We start from the raw sequence: 21146 nt of genomic DNA, 5'->3' as shown, positions 1-21146 counted from the left end.
GGCGGGGAGGCGGGGAGGGGTGGGGAGGGGCGGGGCGCGGCCGGGGGCGGGGAGGCGGGGAGGGGTGGGGAGAGGCGGGGAGGGGTGGGGAGGGGAGGGGCGCGGCCGGGGGCGGGGAGGGGCGGGGCGGCTCTGCGGCCCGGCCCAGTGGATGCCGGGCCTTGGGGGAGCGCGCGCGGAGCTGTTCGCTGGGCGTGGCGGGCGGGTGTGGCCAGGGGTGTGGGTCTGTGAGGGACCGGCCGGAAGGGCGTCGCGCGGCCTTGGGTGACATGCGGGGGGCGGCAAGCGCGAGTGCCTGCGTGCCGACGTCGCTCTCGGGTAGAGGCGCCCCCCGCACAAAGCCCCGGGCGGGCCGAGGCCCGACTGTAGGGACTCCAGCCACCTTGGCCCTCCCTGCCCGGGGAAGGCCGCGCTCAAGGAATGGCCTCGCATCCAAAGGCCAGCGAGGAGCGGCCACTACGGGGCCTGGGCACAGAGGTGAGAGTGACAGGTGTTTGGGGCCTGGCGGACAGGGACGAATTCATCTCGGGATGAGATCTGGGAGGGGGTTGGGCTCTTGGGGACCAGTTGCTGGAGAACTGTGCCCCTGGTCTTTGAAGCTGGCGGAGTGGGGGAATCTGAAGATTTGGAAGCTCAACTGATTCAGAGCACCAAGCCGCGGTAAAAGGGTGTTGACTTTCCCAGGGTGACTCTAACTAGACACTTTTCCTGTTTTCGTGCTCCCAGGGAGGAAAAAAACCTATCTCCACGTTGTGGCAGTCCCTAGGCAGGGTAATGACCTGATCCCACCTGCTCATGCAGGAAGGGACGTTTCTAGGCTGGTGATTTGGGACTGTGGTGTAGACCTGGTCTCTAGCTACTCCTTTCTCTTCCAGCTCTGCCTTCCAGGGACACTGCTTTTCCCCAGGAGAGAAACAAACAGCCGGAGGCTGTGGGGACAGGAATTGAACCTAAAGCCATGTCCCAGGTGAGTTGGCATTTGATCTCTTGTCTCTGAAATGCAGTCTTGCTTTTCGGGATTTAACGTTGCTTATTTTCTTGAAAGTTTTCAGTTTAAGAGACCTGTTTGGGCGCAGGTTTCTTTTTCTTCACGTTCTAGTGAAGTGATGGGCTACAGGGAAAAGTTTAAGCTGCCCAGGGCCTCGATGCCTGCTGCTGCTTCATCCCAGTCAGCCTTCATTCTTGATTGATGAAATGATTCAGTCTCTCCCTTGTACCGCTTTTTTCAGAGGGACTTTGATGGAGGAATTGTGCTCCTTGAGGAACACGGCAGACCCTTCTGCTATACGTGGTTTGTTCGGTGACCACTTTGTGCCAGCCACTGGACAAACCAATAGCTAAGCCCCATTTCCTGCTCTGGAGCTCACAGCCTGTTGACCCAATGCCAAAGAAACAAGCAAGATTCTAGAATGTGATCATCCTCGGGCCAAGTATTATGAGCGAGGACTACAAGGCGCTCCTGGCTTCCAGCCTCCTGTAGCAGAAGGGTAGGCGTATTTACCAAGGAGGTGATTTTTGAGCCTTGCCTTGAAGGGAGAGAAGATGTTTGGGAGGCACAGTAAAGAAAGACAACATTTTAGGGAGAGGAGGCACAATATGAAAGGCTTTCTTTTCCCACTTGATTTTGTGACTTTAAAAAATGTCAGTAAATAGTTGTATTTGTTTCTGTTGGCTGTGTCCTGTAAATATCATAGCTAGCTCATTAATAGATGAACCATTTCACTTCCACTGAGGCCTCAAAAAATAAATGTACAGATGAACTGGCTTCCAGTTGTCCCACCCAAACTGCTCTTGAGTGGGTTACTGTGACCTTCACATTACCAGATGCAGTGCTCAATTCTTAGTCTTTTTTTGACTATCATTGGTATTTGAAATAGCTCAGAGGTTGGCAAACTTGTGCTGGATGAGGGCACAGCAGAAAATATGTTAGGCTTTGAAAGCCCTGCTGCACCTACTCCTTTCTGCTCTCATAGAGCTAAAGTAGCCAAAGACAATATGTAAATGAATGGATGGGCTGTGTTCCAGTAAAACTTTATTTACAAAACAAGGTGGCTACCTATTCCTCAAATAGCTCATCCCTGTCCTTCAATAGGCCCCCTTTTTTCCCTTTGCTAGTAGGATCTCACACTCATCTGACTTTCATCTTTTTTTTTTTTTTTTTTTTTTGAGACGGAGTCTCGCTCTTTCACCCAGGCTGGAGTGCAGTGGCGCGTTCTCGGCTCACTGCAGGCTCCGCCCCCCGGGGTTCACGCCATTCTCCTGCCTCAGCCTCCCGAGTAGCTGGGACTACAGGCGCCTGCCACCTCGCCCGGCTAATTTTTTGTATTTTTAGTAGAGGCGGGGTTTCACCGTGTTAGCCAGGATGGTCTCGATCTCCTGACCTCGTGATCCGCCCGCCTCGGCCTCCCAAAGTGCTGGGATTACAGGCGTGAGCCACCGCGCCTGGCCATCTGACTTTCATCTTCCTTTCTCAGTTTTTGCCACAGTTCTTACTCACCTCCCTGACTTGAACAGAGTGTGCCTCAGCACTGTGCAGGGTCCTTCTTTTGTCTGCATGCTGTCTCCTGGGGATAGTAGCCTGTTCCTTGTCTGTAAAACCACCCACATGGTGGCTCCTCCCAAATTCACATTGAGAGCCCAAACCTCTCCTCTGAGCTGCAGGCCTGTGTATCCTGCTCCACTCCTCTGCCTGAGTGTCTTGATAGGTAACTCAAGCCAGCCTGTCCAGACCCAAAGTCCTGAGAGTCTCCCATAAACCGGCTCCTCCCGCAGTTTCAGTCTTAGTCAGTGGCCGTTTCATCCTCTCAGTTACTCAGTCCTAAAGCCTTGTCATTATTGTCTCATTTCATTTCTTTCCTTCTCCTTCCATATTTGGTCCTGTTGCAAATCCTGTCGGTTCTATTTGCAAACTATGTGCAGAATCTGGCAGTTTTCATCACATCTATCACCACCAGTAGGTCCAAGTCCTCCTTTTACTGTTGGCTTCTTGACTGTGCTTCTGTGACCTCCTGCTTCTGCTCATGCTCCCCACAGCCCCTTCCCGATGAGCAGCCAGAGGGGTGTATTCAAACATGTCACCTTGTGTCAAGCTGTGCTCAGGACCGTCCAGTGGTTTCTCTGAATAAAAGCCAAAACTCTTCCTGTGACTGACGAGGCCCTACATGACCTGGCTCCTTGTTACCCCTGACATCTACATCACTCTCTTCTTTCTGAAAAATCACCTTCTCATTTTCCTGCTCACCCTGTCTAGAATTTCAGAGCCTCCTACCCTAGTTCTTCACATCCCTCTTCCCTGCTTTGCTTTTTTCCTTTAGTATTTTTCTTTTGAGACAGAGTTTTGCTCTGTCACTCAGGCTGGAGTGCAGTGGCGTGATCTCGGCTCACTGCAACCTTTGCCTCCTGAGTTCAAGTGATTCTCCTTCCTCAGCCTCCCGAGTAGCCACCACACCCGGCTGATTTTTTTTTTTTTTTTTTAGAGACACGCCAAGCTGGTCTCGATTTCCTGACCTCAAGTGATCCGCCCGCCTCAGCCTCCCAAAGTGCTGGGATTACAGTCATGAGCCACTGTGCCTGGCCCTTGTAGTACTTTTCAACATACTATATACAGAAATCCCACGTATACCAAAATTTGCACGTATTCATCAGCCATGTGGAGCCTGCAGATATGAGAGTCAGCCCTCAGTGGACACAGGTTTTCCATACCACAAATAATCTTTTTTGAGACAAGGTCTCACTCTGTCACCCAGGCTGGAGTGCAGTGGTGCCATCACGGCTCACTGCAGCCTTGACCTCCCCAGGCTCAAGCAGTGCCCCCATCTCAGCCTCTGAAGTAGCTGGAATTACAGGCGTGTGCCACCACACTCAGGTAATTTTTGTATTTTTTGTAGAGATGGGGTTTTGCCATGTTTCCCAGGCTGGTCTCGAACTCCTGGCCTCAGGCAACCACCCACCTTGGGCTACCAAATTGCTGCGATTAGAGGTGTGATTCCCCGCGCCCAGACAATAATTGTATTTTCAGTCTGCATTTGGTTGAAAAAATTTGCATATAGGTGGACCCTTGCAGCCCAGATCCATGTTGTTCGAAGGTCAAATGTATTTTACTTAATTTATCTCAGTTTCTCTTGTCTCATTCCCTTACTTCATAGGCAAGGATTTGGGGCAGTTTTGCCTAATGTCTGATACAGAAAATGTTTGGTGGATGAATGTTTGAATATAGTCTTAAAGTTGTCTTGTGGCCAGTGTTCTGATATTTAGTATAGTGTTAGAATAGTCATTTTTATACCTGAAAATGTGCTTCGTCCCTGATTTTGTTTTTTTGTTTTGTTTTTTTGCTTTTAGAGACAGGGTCTCACTCTTGTCACCTAGGCTGGAGTACAGTGGCACAGTTAGAGCTAATTGCACCTCAAACTCCGGGCCTCAAGCAGTCCTCCCACCTTGGCCTCCCAAGGAGCTGGAATTGTAGGTGTGAGCCACCATGCCCAGCCCCTGATTATTTTGTATGAATACATTCCTAGAAGTTTTTGTTTCCTCATGGATTAAGGTTTCCTAAGCTTATGTGAAATCGGAATATTTCTAAAATTATTTTTGGATAGAACAGCAGTGGTGCCTCAAAAGCTAGAATTCATGCTTTGAAAAAAATGTACACTTCATCAGGAATAATAGTTATTACCAAATAAATGTTTATTTGTATGTTTTAAAAATTAACTGAATTGAATTTAAACAAATCTTTTTAGTGTATTTTTTCTATAAAGTACTTCATATTCATTCTTTTCTATGAAATTTCAACAGAAAGATTTTTCTGTAAGTGTAAAGTTGCTTTTATTTTTTGTTAGTATTCTTTTAATGTCTCTATCTTTGTGTGTGTGTCTGTGCGCGTGTTTATATATTATATAGAATATATTATATATGTATGTTATATATATTAATATATGTATATGTTATTATATATGTATAGTATGTATAATTTTTTTTAAGAGATGGGAGTCTCACTGTTTTGCCCAGACTGGAGTATATTGGCTATTTTCAGGCACAATTATGGTGTACTACAGCCTCAAACTCCTGGGCTCAAGGAATTCTCCTGCCTCAGCCTTCTGAGTAGCTGGACCCATAGGCGTGTGCCACCATATCCAGTTCATATGTATATTAATATGAGTTAACTTACATCAGATGCCTATATCAGGAGTAGATTCTGTGCTTGTATAATGTTTTCTCTGTGGTACAGTGTAAAAACGTGAAACCCATTTTGAAGTCTGCATATTTATGTTGCAGCAACAGGAATAAGAACAGGACCTGCACATTTGACAATGTTTTGTCTCCACTTAAATTAAGTAGGTTGATCCAGACATCAGTTAGGGAAAGTTCATTTTATTTTTATCTGAAAACATGTTTTCTACTGGCACTTGTTTCACTGTCAGGGTGAATGGATACTAAGTATTACTGCTATTATCAGAGTAGAACCTTTTAATAGAAGTAGAATGGCAAAGTGGTCAAAGGTCATGGACTAGGTTCACATGCTAGCCCTAGCATCTAATCACTGCGTAACCTTCAGGCAACTCAAGTGACCACATCTTCTTCATCTGTAAAATGAGGAAAATAATCGGACCTGCCTCAAGCAGTTCTTGTAAGGATTAAGATGTGTATAGTGCCCGGAATGAGGTACATGGCACATAGTAAGGACTTACTAGTGTTAGCTGGCAGCATCCTCATGGCATCATGACCGTTTTAGAAAATTACAGGCAAGACACTTAGATGGCGTACTTTAAAAAAAGTGTTTAATATAGGACGGAACTGGGCAAATTATGGCCTATGGGCCAAATCCAGCCCACCACCACCTCCTTTTGTGTGGCCCACAAGCTACAAATGAGTTTTACATTTTTCAGTGGTTGAAAAAAATCAAAAGAAGAAGAATACGTGAAAATTAAATGAAAGTCACATTTTGGTGTCCATAAAAAAAATTCCATTGTAGCACAACAAACTTGTTTGTTTATGTATTATCTATGACTGCTTTTGTGCTACAGTGGCAAAATTGAAGAGTTGTGGCCAAGGCCATGTGGCCCACAAAGCCTAAAATATTTACTTTCTGGCTCTTTACAGAAAAACTTTGCTGACACCTGAAGTGGAGGTTAAGAGCATGGACTGTGGAGTCAAGACTCCTGGGTTCAAAACCCAGCTCTACAGTTGATGGACTGTGATCCTGGGCACATTACAGCTCAATATTTCCTCATCTGTAAAATGGGAATAGTAATAGTACTGACTATCAGGATCATTGTGAGGATTAAATAAGCTAATATATAAGTATATAGAATTGTGTCTGAAGTGTTCTAAGTGCTTTCAGCTATTGTTATTGATGTTATTTACAGTAAAAGACATTTTTAAAACAAAAGTCATTGATTCTATACATAAAGAGTTGTCCAAATAAACAGAAAATGTCTTAGGAGGATATATGTATATTGCTAACGTTGGGTCCCTCTACGTGATTACATTGAAGGCATTTAACAAACCACTGGTACAAAAGCAGATCACTAATGCATAAGCATGATCAACCTGGGAAACTAGAGTTGATTCTTCTTGGCAAGCAAATAAGTTCCTCTTCTTTTATGCCAAGATGCTTCAACTTGCAAAATTATTGCTGAGAGCTGACCAGCATTTGTTTTAGACTAGCTTGCTCAGGTAGCCATATTAGTGTGTTTTTGCTCAAGGACATTAAGCAGTTCTTGGCTGTTTCCTGCAAGTATTACCTCGTGGTTTACACTGCAGGGGGCCTTTCAGTCCCCAGCTTAGGAGATTTCTCCATCATGAGTTTACCATCAAGAGTGTAGCTCTGCAGTTGACTGATTCAGCTACCTCTGCAGCTGATATTCACTCAAATCAGGATATCACTTACAAAACCCTTTTGACCATCTTTACACAATTCAGTTAAAAATGTTCTTAAAGTTTGGTAGCAGGTTAAAGAACAAGTGATTGTATATTATTCAGCAGATATCAAACCTCAAAGGGACTTTTGTTTCTAGTAGAATACTGTGAATCTTTAAAAGGTTCAGCTCTTGGTTGGTGTTGTGGTTTGTTAAATGAGGTATTTAAATTAAGTTTTGTGTAGTCAGATGCATCATGGTGAGGGACACTCAGAGCAGAATGGCAAAAAGATTGTTTATTACTCACAGATTCCAGAGAACAGTGGCCAGCACACCTTGCAGGGCTTACTGGAAGGGCTTGGAGACACTGAGGACACACATGCCCAGCCAAAGGGTGGGGACCAAGAGAGAGGGAGGGACCTGTGGGCTGGAGCCTTTATTGGGGTTCAGGGCATTATCTAGGTGAGTTTCCCAAGACAGGGTTGGCTTGGATACTTTGAAGGGAGCTCAAGGCTCAGTAAGGGAACTTGAAGGTTACATTATCAGGTTCACCAGGCTTCATGCAGAAGGACAGTGGTCATTTCATAGTATGGGGCCTTTTCCATCTAGAACACACAAATGGGGACTGGGTGAGGACTGCCTGAAAATATATAGGTCAAGGGTGACAAGCAGAGGCAGCATCCCTATGAGTGAGAGTTATGACAGTCAGCATCATCATAAGTCATGTTCACTGCATGCTTCCATTGTGCCTTGCACATTCTAAGTGCTGTGCACGTGTTGCCTCATTTAATCCAAAACATAATCTATAAGGTTGGTATTGTTGCCTTTTCCATTTCATAGCTGGGGAACTGAGGCACAGAGGCGTTAGGTAACCAAGTGAGGTTTCAGAGCTGGTGAGTGCTGGAATCGTAATTCAGCTTTTGGGGTAGTCCAACTGTTTCGCATGTTCATTTCAGTTTAGACTTTGAAAATCCCACAGCTGCTAGTCAGTTAAATCTGCCTTCTGTTAGCCACAGGTTCCTGGGATTACAGTTGCAACTGAATAGATGTTTAAAATACATTGGAACGTATCAGAGTTGTAGGCTGAATTTGTAAAACTATGCTCCATAAAAATCTGTCAGCAGGAGCCCCATCTTGCCAGTCAGTCAAGAAAATCCTCCTCATGCCAAGCTGCTAGCAAATGTGCTCCTGATAGCTCCTCATAATGCCTAGCTTCTCCAAGATGGCACCTTGGTTCGAAAAGGCATTTCATTAGTTAAAAACATTATAGTGCTTTTTGTTTTTCATTCTTACTACATATTCATTTTAGAAAAAAAATTGCTAGATTTTTTTAATGACCTCTACTGAACACTAACAGTAAAAACAGAAATTCTTAGAACCCAGTTTAGTCATGAATAATATTGATGCTTTGAGGTTCATCTCGTTTATTGCCCCATTCTTGTGCTGCTTCAGGCCACTCAAATGTCCCCATGTTGGACAGTGCTGTAGCACCTGTTGTGCATAGAACAAGTTAGTCTTTGTTATTTATAGTTTTGATGTCAGGGGTTTTTCCTGTGGCTGCCTCCTTTCACCTCCACAAAACTGCAAGTTCTCCAAAGGCAGGGGCTGTCTCCGTATTTTTCTCCTTTCCCTGGAGTTTAAGACAAAATGAGGCTAGCTGTACAATACCTAACTAGATCTCCACAGTACTGAGTTTCTAGTCTCTTACTCAAAATGAAGACAAGGAATCTTTAGACCCCTATATTAGTTTGTTAGGGCTGCCAGAACAAATACCACAGAGTGGGTGTCTTAAACCACAGAAATTTCTTTTCTCAAGGTTCTGGAGGCTGGAAGTCCAAGATCAGGTTTGGTTTCTCCTGAGGTCTCTCTCCTTGGCTTGCAGATGGCCGTCTTCTCCCTGTGTCCTCATGTGGCCTTTTCCCTGTGCCTGCACACTGTGGTATCTCTTCCTCTTTTAATAAGAACACCAGTCAGATTGGGTTAGGGCCCCACCCATATGACCTCATTTAACCCTAATTACCTCTTTGTAGGCCCTGTCTCTAAATACAGTCACATTCAAAAGTACTGGGGATTAGGACTTTAATGTAGGAGTTTTGTCAGGGGACACATTTCTTTATATAACAACCCCCCAGTCATGTGGGGGCATGAGCACTGGTTGAGGAAGAACATGGTTATATCATTTCAGGGCTTGGTGACATTTGGGGATGTGGCCATAGATTTCTCCCAAGAGGAGTGGGAGTGGCTGAACCCCATTCAGAGGAACTTGTACAGGAAGGTGATGTTGGAGAACTACAGGAACCTGGCATCGCTGGGTAAGGGCTCCCACTCCTTTTCCCACCCCTCACCCTACCCATTTCCTGGACTAAGAAGCCTTTCATGCCTTTATCACCAAGACCTGCACTGCCCTCTTGCTTCAAGCCAAGAGGACTGGATCTCAGTCTGGACAGCCACACAGTATGACCAGGTTGTTTTTTATGTGTCTAGGACTTTGTGTTTCTAAGCCCGATGTGATCTCCTCATTGGAACAAGGAAAAGAGCCTTGGACAGTGAAGAGAAAGATGACAAGAGCCTGGTGCCCAGGTGAGTGTGGGAGAACCAGGTAGGGTGAGGCCACTGCTGGTCATAGTTCAGCTGTCTCAGACACGCAGCATCTTCAGCAGACTCTTCCTAAGCCTCTTGCAATATCTGTTATTTATACTATTTGGGAATACAGAAATTCCAACTACAGCATTATTTCCAGAACAGCAAATTATCAAGTAAGACAAGGAATTAGAATTATAGATTTCTTTCAGAGGTTTTATCCTAATAGGAAATGGTAACAGTTTCTAAGGAATTGAGAATCTTACAAGGTTTCTTTGTTCAATTCACACTTCAAAGGAAACGCGCGCATTGACAACAGGACAGGTTACTGACAGTTATAAATTAAAGTGACTCACATGGGTCATCATATGGCATAAGAGGAGAAGAATGTGTCAAAGTTTCCAATTTAACATCATATGAAATCACATACTTTGAGCTAGTTTAATGAGATAGAACTGTTTTTCCTTCCTGCAGATCATTCATCTCTTGTTGAGACTAGTTAATTATGAAGACTTAAATTTTTAAGGCCAGGATCTGGACTTTTATTAGTTAGCATTGTAATAAAAAAAAAAAAAAAGGAGGTATGTAGAGATACAGATGAAATTTTTGCTAGATGACATGGAAAAGGAGTGAAAAAGAGTTGACTTAAAGCTGAAATAAGGATCATATAGCAATTTTCTTCTATAGCCTCCACTTTCTGTTTATATTAGACATTTTATTTTACATTTAAGTCTTTGTGAGCTCCTTATCTCTTGATTTTTAATTGCTTTTTCCAGTCTTCTGCTAAAAACATAATGTGAACTCTTGTTCAACATTTAGGTGGGAAAGGTCTTACAGTGTCCTTTAGGACTATGGCTACACAAATTTAGAAACGTAGGATTGGTTGAATATTGCTAGTAATATAAGAAAGCTTTCAAAATGATATGCTTTTCATTTTCTTCCATAAAAATAAATGACTATATGCTTTTTTGTGGCTTTTAATTTAATGGTTGCATTTTGGAATTTTTCTTCATACTAACACATGATAAAAGATACATTTGCCTTCTTTATATCTTTCAGACTTGAAGGCTGTGCGGAAGATCAAGGAGTTACCTCTCAAGAAGGACTTCTGCGAAGGAAAGCTATCCCAGGCAGTGATAACAGAGAGACTCACAAGCTATAATCTGGAGTACGCTCTGTTAGAAGAACACTGGGATTATGATGCTCTGTTTGAGACACAGCCGGTAAGTCAGAAGACAAATTTCAGGCAAGAGGAAGGATCCTTCATGAGGAAACTCTTCTTGAGGGAAGAGACCATGACTACAATAACTATAGGAGAAGTTTTCACTTGAATACAATACTTCTTATAGACAGGATATCCCCTCAGAACAGAGAGTGCCTAATCTCGATACATATAAGAACAGTGGAGGAGGAAACTGAGTTGTAATGAATTACAAACAAATCTGTCAAGACCAGAAATGTTTGACTTGTGATAAATGTAAGAGAGCTTTGAGCAGAATATCAACCCCTCCTTTTCATCAAAGATTTCGTACAAGAGAAAAACCCTGTGGACTTGTTGAATAATTTGTATGAATATGGGAAAGCCTTCCATCTGTGTTAAAAGGTTCATACTGTGTGTAAGTATGACAAATTCTCCATAGCAGAAAGTTTCTCCTATTTTTCTGTGTTTTTCCCCAAACATATATGCTATAACTAAGCCCTGTCATTATGTGACCTGGTGTACCAGAACTTAAGTTGCAGTTCTTGATATGGAGTGCCTTTTTTGCAGTGTGTGGACACAGTCCATCCCACTGGGACCAGGTGGGTTCACGAACATGGTTTGATTTTAAAAACGTGCTTTTACCATTGCAGGGCTTGGTGACTATCAAAAACCTGGCTGTTGACTTCCCCCAGCAGCTACACCCAGCTCAGAAGAATTTCTGTAAGAATAGGATATGGGAGAACTACAGTGACCTGGGATCAGCAGGTAAGGATGTCCCTCTCCCATATCTGAATCTATCGTCGGGTACCTCCGTTTTCAAACTTCAGTTTTGCATTATGGAGGAGGGAGAGGGTGTCTTCTGACGTGCTGGCCTGAATTTTTGTTGTGGATTCCTAAGATAAGAATTTGGCATTTGTAGAGGTGAAAGTTGGTGTCTTTGTTAGGCTTGAAGCGTTATCTTCTTGTGTCTTTCAGATCCTACTCACCTGTCTTTCTGCTTCTTTCAGCAGTAACACTTTTCTATCAACAAGGAAGGGGTTCTCAATTTTAGGATGCCAAGACTATTGGCCAAACTTCATCTCTTTTCACTTTTGCAGGACATTGTGTGGCTAAGCCAGATTTAGTCTCTTTACTAGAGCAAGAGAAGGAGCCCTGGATGGTGAAGCGAGAGCTGACAGGAAGCCTGTTCTCAGGTGAGTGCAGGAGAGCCTGGTGTGGAAAAGCCACTGCAAGAGAGAGCGGAGCTTTTATTAAAAAGGCTGCATCTTCACTAATATACAGTAGGAAACTTTACCCAGCCTCTTTGGGTCTGGAAAGAAAATTGAACTCTGGGAGTTCCAAATAATTCTTTCCTCCTCCTTTGCCCGCTTCTCTCCAGTAACTCCCATTTCCCTGAAGTTCCTTCTTTTCTTGGCCACTGGGACGTGTATCATCCACTCACTTCCTTAAATGATCTTTTCCGGACCCTGATGCACTTTTGAGCTGACTTCCAAAGGCTTTCTCTTCTACGGTTAAATGGCCTATTGTTTTCATCATGCATCCATTCCTGTGAGAACCACAAATTGAAAGTTATGGGACTGAGCCACTCTGCTGAGTATTGGCAGGTGATTGGAAAAAGGGAGAATTACTCGAATGGAATGGATAAGACATGTTTATGGATAGCTTGCATGAAGTAGAGTTTGCAGAATTTCAAATAGGGCATTATAGAGACAAAGGAGATGCTGTTCCCAATGGCGTCTATGTTTTAGTAGGACAGGTGGGTAGAAGTTGAATTGCAAGAAGGTGGAAGTAAAGGATCTTTTCCTCTTGATACACAAGGGAAAGAAAGGAAATGTCCATAGAAAATAATGGTTTGTAGAAAATGTAATTGTTTACTGTTTGGCAAAAGAATAGAAAACCATGACGTTTTCACAGCATACACCTTAGACCCATTTAAGTTAGGATAAACACACATTTTTTCACATAGTAGAAATTACAGTGTATATTCAGTTATGCATACACATGTTTTTCATGTAGATTCCACGTTGTATGTACCATTGCTCAGTTAGGTTGCTTTACATTTCTTAGTATTAAAGATACACTTATAATAGATTTTTTCAAGTTAAGTGAAAACTGCACATTTTGGGGATTGCTGTATTCCTGGATATGAGCACCTGCTAGGCTCTGAAAGTTTTTTTGTTTTTGGTGACTAGCAACAATTAGTTGTATGAGTTTAATTGCATCTTGAAAGCATTGATTATTTACATGAAAACTTTTGCACATTATTTGTTGAAAGATTATACACTAAAATTTTTTTTTATGAAAGAAGTTGAACATTTTTTCATAAATTTGGTTTTTCTCTTATCTTTTTGTAAATGTCTGTCATTTGTATCCAGTTCTCTCTTGTGTGTGAAATATTTTCTTAACAGTCTCAGTGATTGCTATGTATATAAGCATACTAATTCTGTGATATATTGTCTCAAACTACTTTTCACATATGGCAATAAGAGTTTTTATTTTAATTAGGTCTTTTAAAATTATGACATGTAAAAGTTTTCAATTTTTATATTGTCCAGTATATTATTTCTAATGTGATTTCTCCTATTTGTGTGGCTAACAACTTGACACATATAGTTGTACTTCATTTTTATGACTATTTAGTATTATATGAATATACATAATTTATTTAAATTATTTACTGTTGAGGATATTTAAACATTTAGGAGGTCTTCTCCAGTTTTTACCTATAATCAACAGTGGTCCAGTTTGTACATATCTTCTTGCTTACATGTCAGAATATTTTTTGAAGATATGTGCTTGCAAATGAATTTGGATGGTCAAAGTATACATATTTTTAAAGTGTCATAGATATTTTGCTGTACCATTGGTAAAGAATATATGAGAATACTGTTTCTAGACATCATCACCAATATGGGTATTTTGTAGTTGAAAAAAAATTTTGCCAAGCTGCTACATGAACAATGTTTTATTTAATTTGCATTTCCCCAACTACTTATGATGTTGAGAATATGTGCACTTAAATCTGTTTAGAGTTTGTATTCTATTCATAGTGTGTTTATACTTATTAGTCACATTTCTATTGGGCTGTATATTTTCCTGTATTTATGCAACATTGATATGAATGCTTTTTTTTATAAGTTTGATAAAATTTTTCCCCAATTTTGTGTGGTCTAGAAGTTTGCATATGGTATTTCTTACCATATAGTAGCTTAACTTGGGAATTATCTTCATTTATAGAAGCATGTACTTTGTTCATTTTTTCATTTGTTTCACTCCTAGCTTTTTAAAAATGAATAGATGTATAGTCCCATTTGAATCATATAATACATTTGTTTGACCTTCTATAACTTAATTATTTCTCTCTCCTTTATCCCATTCCTTCCTTTTCTTTCTTTCCTTCTCATTTTTCCCTCCTTTCCTTACCTTTCTCTTCTGTATTTTGCTGTGTGGTCTGTTTTTTGTTTGTTTTATTTACATATTTTTATTATAGAAAAGTACACATAAAATTTAACCATTTTAAAGTGTACAATTCAGTGACAGTATATTATGTGAGGTGATATGCTAATTAGCTTGATTGTGGCAAACACTTCACCATGTATAAGCATATCAAAACATTTTATACCTTAAATATATACAATTTTTATTTATCAACTATGCCTCAATAAAGCTGGAAAAATATTTATTGCCAAAAAGAGAGAAATTGCAAGGCTTCATTATGGAATGGCCAGAGAATTGAGGATGTTTTCAGGCTTGTGGAAGTAACCAGGAAAATGTGAAAATGATTTTTTTTTTTTTTGAGTCAGAGTCCGGCTCTGTTGCCCGGGCTGGACTGCAATGGCTTGATCATAGTTTACTGCCACATCAACCTCCTAGGCTCAAGCAATCCTCCTGCCTTTGCCTCCTGAGTAGCTGGAACTACAGGCACATACTATCATGCCTGGCTAATTTTAAAAAAAGTTTTTTAGAGATAGAGTCTTGCTATGTTGTGCAGGCTGGTCTTCAACTCCTGGCCTCAAGTGATCTGCCTCAAGCGATCCACCTCAGCCTCCCAAAGCACTGGGATTACAGGTGTAAGCCACTGTGCCTGGCCCTAAATGTAATAGTTTTTAGAGCTGTAAAATGTATGTTGATGAATTCACCAATTAGTGAATTAATTTACTAGTTTTCCTTTTGGCAGATTCCTTTTTCCTAGCACATGAAAAAGGAAATGTGTGTTTTCTTGGTATCTTTCAGGCCAGCGATCTGTACGTGAGACCCAGGAATTATTTCCAAAGCAAGATTCATATGCTGAAGGGGTAACAAACAGGACCTCAAACACTAAACTTGAGTGTTCCAGTTTCAGAGAAAATTGGGATTCTGACTATGTGTTTGGAAGGAAGCTTGCAGTAGGTCAAGAGACACAATTCAGGCAAGAGCCAATTACTCATAACAAAACCCTCTCTAAGGAAAGAGAACGTACATATAACAAATCTGGAAGATGGTTCTATTTGGACAATTCAGAAGAGAAAGTTCATAATCGTGAGTCAATTAAAAATTTTCAAAAAAGTTCAGTGGTAATAAAACAAACAGGCATCTATGCAGGAAAAAAGCTTTTCAAGTGTAATGAATGTAAGAAAACTTTTACGCAGAGCTCATCTCTTACCGTTCATCAGAGAATTCACACTGGAGAAAAACCTTATAAATGTAATGAATGTGGGAAGGCCTTTAGTGACGGCTCATCCTTTGCCCGACACCAGAGATGTCACACTGGCAAGAAGCCCTATGAGTGCATTGAGTGTGGGAAAGCTTTTATACAGAACACATCCCTTATCCGTCACTGGAGATACTATCATACTGGGGAGAAACCCTTTGATTGTATTGATTGTGGGAAAGCCTTCAGTGACCACATAGGGCTTAATCAACACAGGAGAATTCATACTGGAGAGAAACCTTACAAATGTGATGTATGTCACAAATCCTTCAGGTATGGTTCCTCCCTTACGGTACATCAAAGGATTCATACCGGAGAAAAACCATATGAATGTGATGTTTGCAGAAAAGCCTTCAGCCATCATGCATCACTCACTCAACATCAAAGAGTACATTCTGGAGAAAAGCCTTTTAAATGTAAAGAGTGTGGAAAAGCTTTTAGGCAGAATATACACCTTGCCAGTCATTTAAGGATTCATACTGGGGAGAAGCCTTTTGAATGTGGGGAGTGTGGAAAATCCTTCAGCATCAGTTCTCAGCTTGCCACTCATCAGAGAATCCATACTGGAGAGAAGCCCTATGAATGTAAGATTTGTAGTAAAGCATTCACCCAGAAGGCTCACCTTGCACAGCATCAGAAAACCCATACAGGAGAGAAACCATATGAGTGCAAGGAATGCGGTAAAGCCTTCAGCCAGACTACACACCTCATTCAACATCAGAGAGTTCACACTGGTGAGAAACCCTATAAATGTATGGAATGTGGGAAGGCCTTTGGTGATAACTCATCCTGTACTCAACATCAAAGACTGCACACTGGTCAAAGACCTTATGAATGTATTGAGTGTGGAAAGGCATTCAAGACAAAATCCTCCCTTATTTGTCATCGCAGAAGTCATACTGGAGAAAAACCTTATGAATGTAGTGTGTGTGGCAAAGCCTTTAGTCATCGTCAATCCCTTAGTGTACATCAGAGAATCCATTCTGGAAAGAAACCATATGAATGTAAGGAATGTAGGAAAACTTTCATCCAAATTGGACACCTTAATCAACATAAGAGAGTTCATACTGGAGAGAGATCTTATAACTATAAGAAAAGCAGAAAAGTCTTCAGGCAAACTGCACACTTAGCTCATCATCAGCGAATTCATAATGGAGAGTCGTCAACATGCCCCTCTTTACCTTCCACGTCAAATCCTGTGGATCTGTTTCCCAAATTTCTCTGGAATCCATCCTCCCTCCCATCACCATAGCCTCGAGACATCATTTCTGTTTGACTACTCCAGCAGTTTAAAACCCCATCTCCCTGCCCTTTTGTTTTCGTTTTGTCCCTTATTAGTTTGTTCTTCACATAAGTGTAAATGTAACTTATTCACTCCTCTTGTAAAACTTATAGTTTCTTTAAATTGGTTAATGTGTGAGATGTGCTCAGCACAGTGCCTGGTCCATATTAAGTGCTCAGTAAACTTAGCTCTTTTAAAAACTTTGTATTTGAACATTGAAAAGTTACAGTAGTCAGCTCTGATAAAAAAAAAATGATGCAGTAGGATGAGGGTAGGAAAAAGCATACTTTAGATCAGGAACAGCATTCTCCAGTAGTAGGTGAGGTTTTGCCTATATTGGTTTAAAACTTGACTCTATAACGCCAAGTTAGTTTTGTGGCTTTCCATCTGACCTTATGTGAATGTAAGGTGATGTGACCTTGTTGGTGAGAAAATTAAACTTTACATGTGACTTGATTTGTTTTAGAAAGTCTAGGGACCATGAATGAATAGGCCACCTGGGACAAATGAATTTAAAAAATCAGAAAAATGCAAGATTTATATGCATAAAGTTAAAACAACTGACATGTTACTCAAGAATTAGAAAACCTTGTAAGATTTCACCTGTTTAAAAATCATATTTATAAATGAACTGTATTAAAACTTTTAAAGAACCATTCATTGTGAGGTAAACTGATCCAGAATAGGAGTCAGCAAACTATGACTCATGGCTGCAGTCTCACTGACTGTTTTTGTATGGTCCATGATCTAGAATTTAAAAAAATTTAAAAAAATTGAAAAAAATGAAAAGAATATTTTCAACATGAAAATTATATGAAATTTAAGTTTTGGTGTCTGTAAATAAAGTTTTGTTGGCTTCAGCCACACACTGATTTCTACCTTGACTGTGCTGCTTCCAGGCTATAGCAGCAGAGTTGAGCAGTTGTGACGGGAGACCATGTGGCCTGCAGAGCCCAAATATCTACTGTCTGATCCTACACAGAAAATGTGTGTTATCCCTGCTATGGAGCAGAGGTTATCAAACTAAAGCTCATGGGCCAAATCCTATCTGCTGCTTGTTTTTGTAAATAGAGTTTTATCAAACCACAGCCATGCTTACTTGTTTAGCTATTGACTATGGCTGCTTTAGACAACTGTGACAGACTATATGGCTCACAAAACTTCAAATATTTCCTATCCTTTAACAGAAAGTTTGCCAACCTCTGCTCTAGAGTAGAGAAGAATGTATAAAATATTCTAATTTTATGAGGGCAATACAACTCTCACATCAAAAACAAAACAAATGACAAAGGAACTCATTTGTCAATAGAGGTGAAAGGAAATTATTAAACTATATTGAAAAATAAAGATGTCAATAAAAGGAGAAATGATATTTTTCTAGATGAAATACTCAATATTGTTAAAATGTTTGTAAATTATAATTCAGTCCCAGTAAGATATATTTACTTTGACGGTAACAGGGAAGCATAATTAGGCAAGAATAGCAAGAAGTTTTTTTTTTGTTGTTGTTGTTGTTGTTTTTTTGAGATGGAGTCTCACTCTGTTGCCCAGGCTGGAGTGCAGTGGTGTGATCTCGGCTCACTGCAACCTCCGCCTCCCAGGTTCAAGCAATTCTCTGCCTCAGCCTCCCGAGTAGCTGGAATTACAGGTGCCTGCCACCACACCTGGCTAATTTTTGTATTTTTAGTAGAGATGGGGTTTCACCATCTTGGCCAGGCTGGTCTTGAACTCCTGACCTCATGATCCACCTGCCTTGGCCTCCCAAAGTGCTGGGAATACAGGCATGAGCCATGACAACCGGCCAGGAATTTTTTTTTTTTAAGAGATGGAGGCCTCACTCTATCATCCAGGCTGGAGTGCAGTGCTAAGATCCTAGCTCACTGTAACCTTAAAATATTTTTTTTGTAGACTGTGTCTTGCTTTGTTGCCCAGCCCGGTCTTGGGCTCCTTGCCTCAAGTGATTCTCCTGCCTCAGCCTTCCCCAAAATTTTTGAAATAGATTTATTTGCATATGAGATTTTGGTATATAATAGCACTATTATTTCAATATCAGGGAAATTATGTTTTGATAATTGGTTATCCACCCTCTCCAAGAAAAAAGTTAGAAGCACATTTACACCTTACAGAGAAATATGACTATTGTATTTGACATATCATAAAATAACATGTTATAGGCAAATGTAGAAAAAAGAAACTATTATCCAGTAGGACACGGAGTCCTAGAAGCCATAAAGAAATCGAGAACAAGTTGGGCTATGCAACGATCTAAAACTTCAGCATGGTGAAAGGCACCAAAAACTTGTAAAAGACAATTGAAGGAAAATGTATGCAACTTACAGAAAATAACAGAATGCTGTTACATATACAGAACAGTGGGGAACAATTGGCCATGCACACTGATAGGCACATGACCCTGAAGAATCCAAATGAATAAAATCGTGAAATTCTTAACCTCATTAATCAGAAGAATATGAATGAAACCACATTTTCCTGGCTGTTAGGTAGATCACAATATAAAATTTGGATAATATCCAGTAATGGTATTAGTGTGGGAAAACAGGTACTTGATCATTATTAGCAGTGTAACTTCATCCCCTATTTCCTTGGATGGCATGACCTATCAACATTATAAACGTGAATTTTTTTCAAACAGTAATTCCAGATCTAGGAATTTTATCCCATTGGAATAAATAGGTAGATATAAATAATGTTTTCTTGTAGAATTGTTTTAATTATGACAAGAATTCAGCGCCCTGCCAAGTGGATTGATTAAATTGTAGTTATTCAGTACTGTGTTGTGCAATTAGTAGAAAGCAGTTAAGCTCTACGTATACTTCTGTGGAGTGGCATCTACAACATATTTAATGAAATACGTGGTTTATAGAGCCTTACATGTAAAATGATCTAGTCATAGAGTCAAAATTAATACTGTATATGTGTGTATGTATATACACATGCACAGCCTCAGTATATATGTTGAAATCTGGTTTTGTCTTTAACACGCAGACTTTTCCTAGCATTTTGTGGGCACTTTCCCTTTCTTCATTCTGTATCGTTCTGGTGAACTGTCAGTGACACATGCTCCAATTAAGCCAACCAGATTCATTCTCTGTATTTTGATTGGAGACACAGGGACAGGAACAGGGCCAATATTCAGCTTTATGAACCAGTGTGGCCAGAATGGATGTTTTGTTTTAGTCAATATTCATTTTGATTGGTGGGACCTTTATTATACCTGCTGTGAAGTATGTGGGATATGCCTCCTAGGCTGGAATTGGTTTGAATTAAGTCATCCTTTGGCAGCAACCTAAGGATTCCTCCACCTGTCACTGAGATCCATTGAGATGATTCCTGCTTTCTCACATCCTGGTTTTGAGTTCAGTTCTTTGAATCTGTGAAGTACCTGGTATTCTAATATTTCTAATTTTAAATTAGAGTCAAGTTCTTTGGTTCTCAAGCAAAGAGAGCTAGCCAATACAGAAATTTATACTACAGAATGATTACTAGGCTGTAGAGAAGCAGAGTATTCAAGATGGATGTCCAGTGAGACAGACCAAAGCACAGGTAAATTCCTAATCCTATTTTGTGCTGTGAAAGGATATTCATGATATAGCAGGATTCTAAGCCCATTGTGCACTAGGGGCTGGATAGCTCCTACCAAAAACAAAGGTATTGAGGAATACTACTCCCAAAAGTATATATGATACCTGTTTATAATGAAATTGGGTAATTAAAATGTCAAGGCTACTTGAAATTCTGGCCTTAAGGAACTGAATCAGTACCTGTATGTTTGTGTTGGGAAGAATCTCATACTCCTAAGCATGGGGCTGCATTTGCTAAAAATCAAAGGCAGCAGTAGATGCAGTTATTTGCTCAACGATGATGCTTACTGAATTCACAAGCTTGTCACTTCTGTTAGGCAATTAGGGAAATATTGGAATTTGGATTATTGGAATGAGACTAACAAGAAGGATTCAAGGATCTTAGAAAACTTTAACTTTCCCTTGACTCTCCCTCTCAACCTCCCCGCTGATTCTACTTTCCATGCTTCCCTTGTGACTGGAAACAAACCTACTTACCTACCTACCTTCCTTCCTCCCTCCCTCCTTCCCTCCCCCCCTTTCTTCTTTTCTTTCTCAGGGTCTTGCTATCCCCCAAGCTGGAGAGCAGTGATGTAATCATGGCTTGCTGCCACTTTTATCTCCTGGCCTCCAGCATTCCTCCCACCTCGGCCTCTTTGAGTAGCTGGGACTACAGGCGTGTGCCACCACACCCAGAATTTTTAATTTTTTTGTGGATAGATGGTTGTGCCATGTTGCCCAGGCTGGTCTTGAACTCCTGGGCTCAAGTGATCTGCCTGCCCCGGCCTTCTGAAGTGCTGGGATTACAGGTGTGAGACACCATACCCAGCCTGTGACTGAAAACTTGATTGTCCCTTTTCTCACATGGTCACCATTATTGCTTGGCTGGTAACCAAAATCAGAGCTTAGTATGACCTGTAGTTTGAAATACAGGAAGTTAGGAAGGAGAATAATCTCACCC

General features: G+C 41.0%; 1 protein-coding gene and 1 pseudogene across 2 annotated transcripts; one reads left to right on the top strand and one right to left on the bottom strand.

Moving 5' to 3' along the window:
- LOC134732091 (uncharacterized) overlaps positions 1-271 on the bottom strand; it is a 53330-nt pseudogene extending 53059 nt beyond the window's left edge.
- ZFP28 (ZFP28 zinc finger protein) lies at positions 120-19260 on the top strand. Of its 2 annotated transcripts, none has more exons than XM_055237532.1 (8): positions 120-477; positions 876-967; positions 9037-9163; positions 9336-9431; positions 10491-10654; positions 11283-11397; positions 11730-11825; positions 14866-19260. In XM_055237532.1, exons 1-8 carry the CDS (start codon positions 270-272, stop codon positions 16572-16574), a joined length of 2607 nt encoding a protein of 868 aa, XP_055093507.1. In that variant the 5' UTR covers positions 120-269; the 3' UTR covers positions 16575-19260. The 2 variants fall into 2 exon arrangements, with proteins under 2 accessions (XP_055093507.1, XP_055093508.1); XM_055237533.1 differs by lacking the exon at positions 120-477 and adding an exon at positions 1230-1487 and having other exon boundaries at positions 891-967.
- Positions 19261-21146: the final 1886 nt, after the last annotated feature.

This window comes from Symphalangus syndactylus, chromosome 13 (assembly GCF_028878055.3).
Source record: "Symphalangus syndactylus isolate Jambi chromosome 13, NHGRI_mSymSyn1-v2.1_pri, whole genome shotgun sequence".
Taxonomy (NCBI): Eukaryota; Metazoa; Chordata; class Mammalia; order Primates; family Hylobatidae; genus Symphalangus; species Symphalangus syndactylus.
The sequence above is the reverse complement of the archived record's forward strand: the minus strand, read 5'-3'. Positions and strand labels throughout refer to the sequence as shown.

What these genes read in the sequence shown, in the direction of transcription:
- ZFP28 (XM_055237532.1), top strand. Translation starts at nt 270, where the DNA reads ATGCGGGGGGCGGCAAGCGCGAGTGCCTGCGTGCCGACGTCGCTCTCG. An exon ending in CAGGAACCTGGCATCGCTGG is followed by an intron (nt 9,164 to 9,335) that starts GTAAGGGCTCCC and finishes TTATGTGTCTAG; the next exon opens with GACTTTGTGTTTCTAAGCCC. An exon ending in GACAAGAGCCTGGTGCCCAG is followed by an intron (nt 9,432 to 10,490) that starts GTGAGTGTGGGA and finishes TATATCTTTCAG; the next exon opens with ACTTGAAGGCTGTGCGGAAG.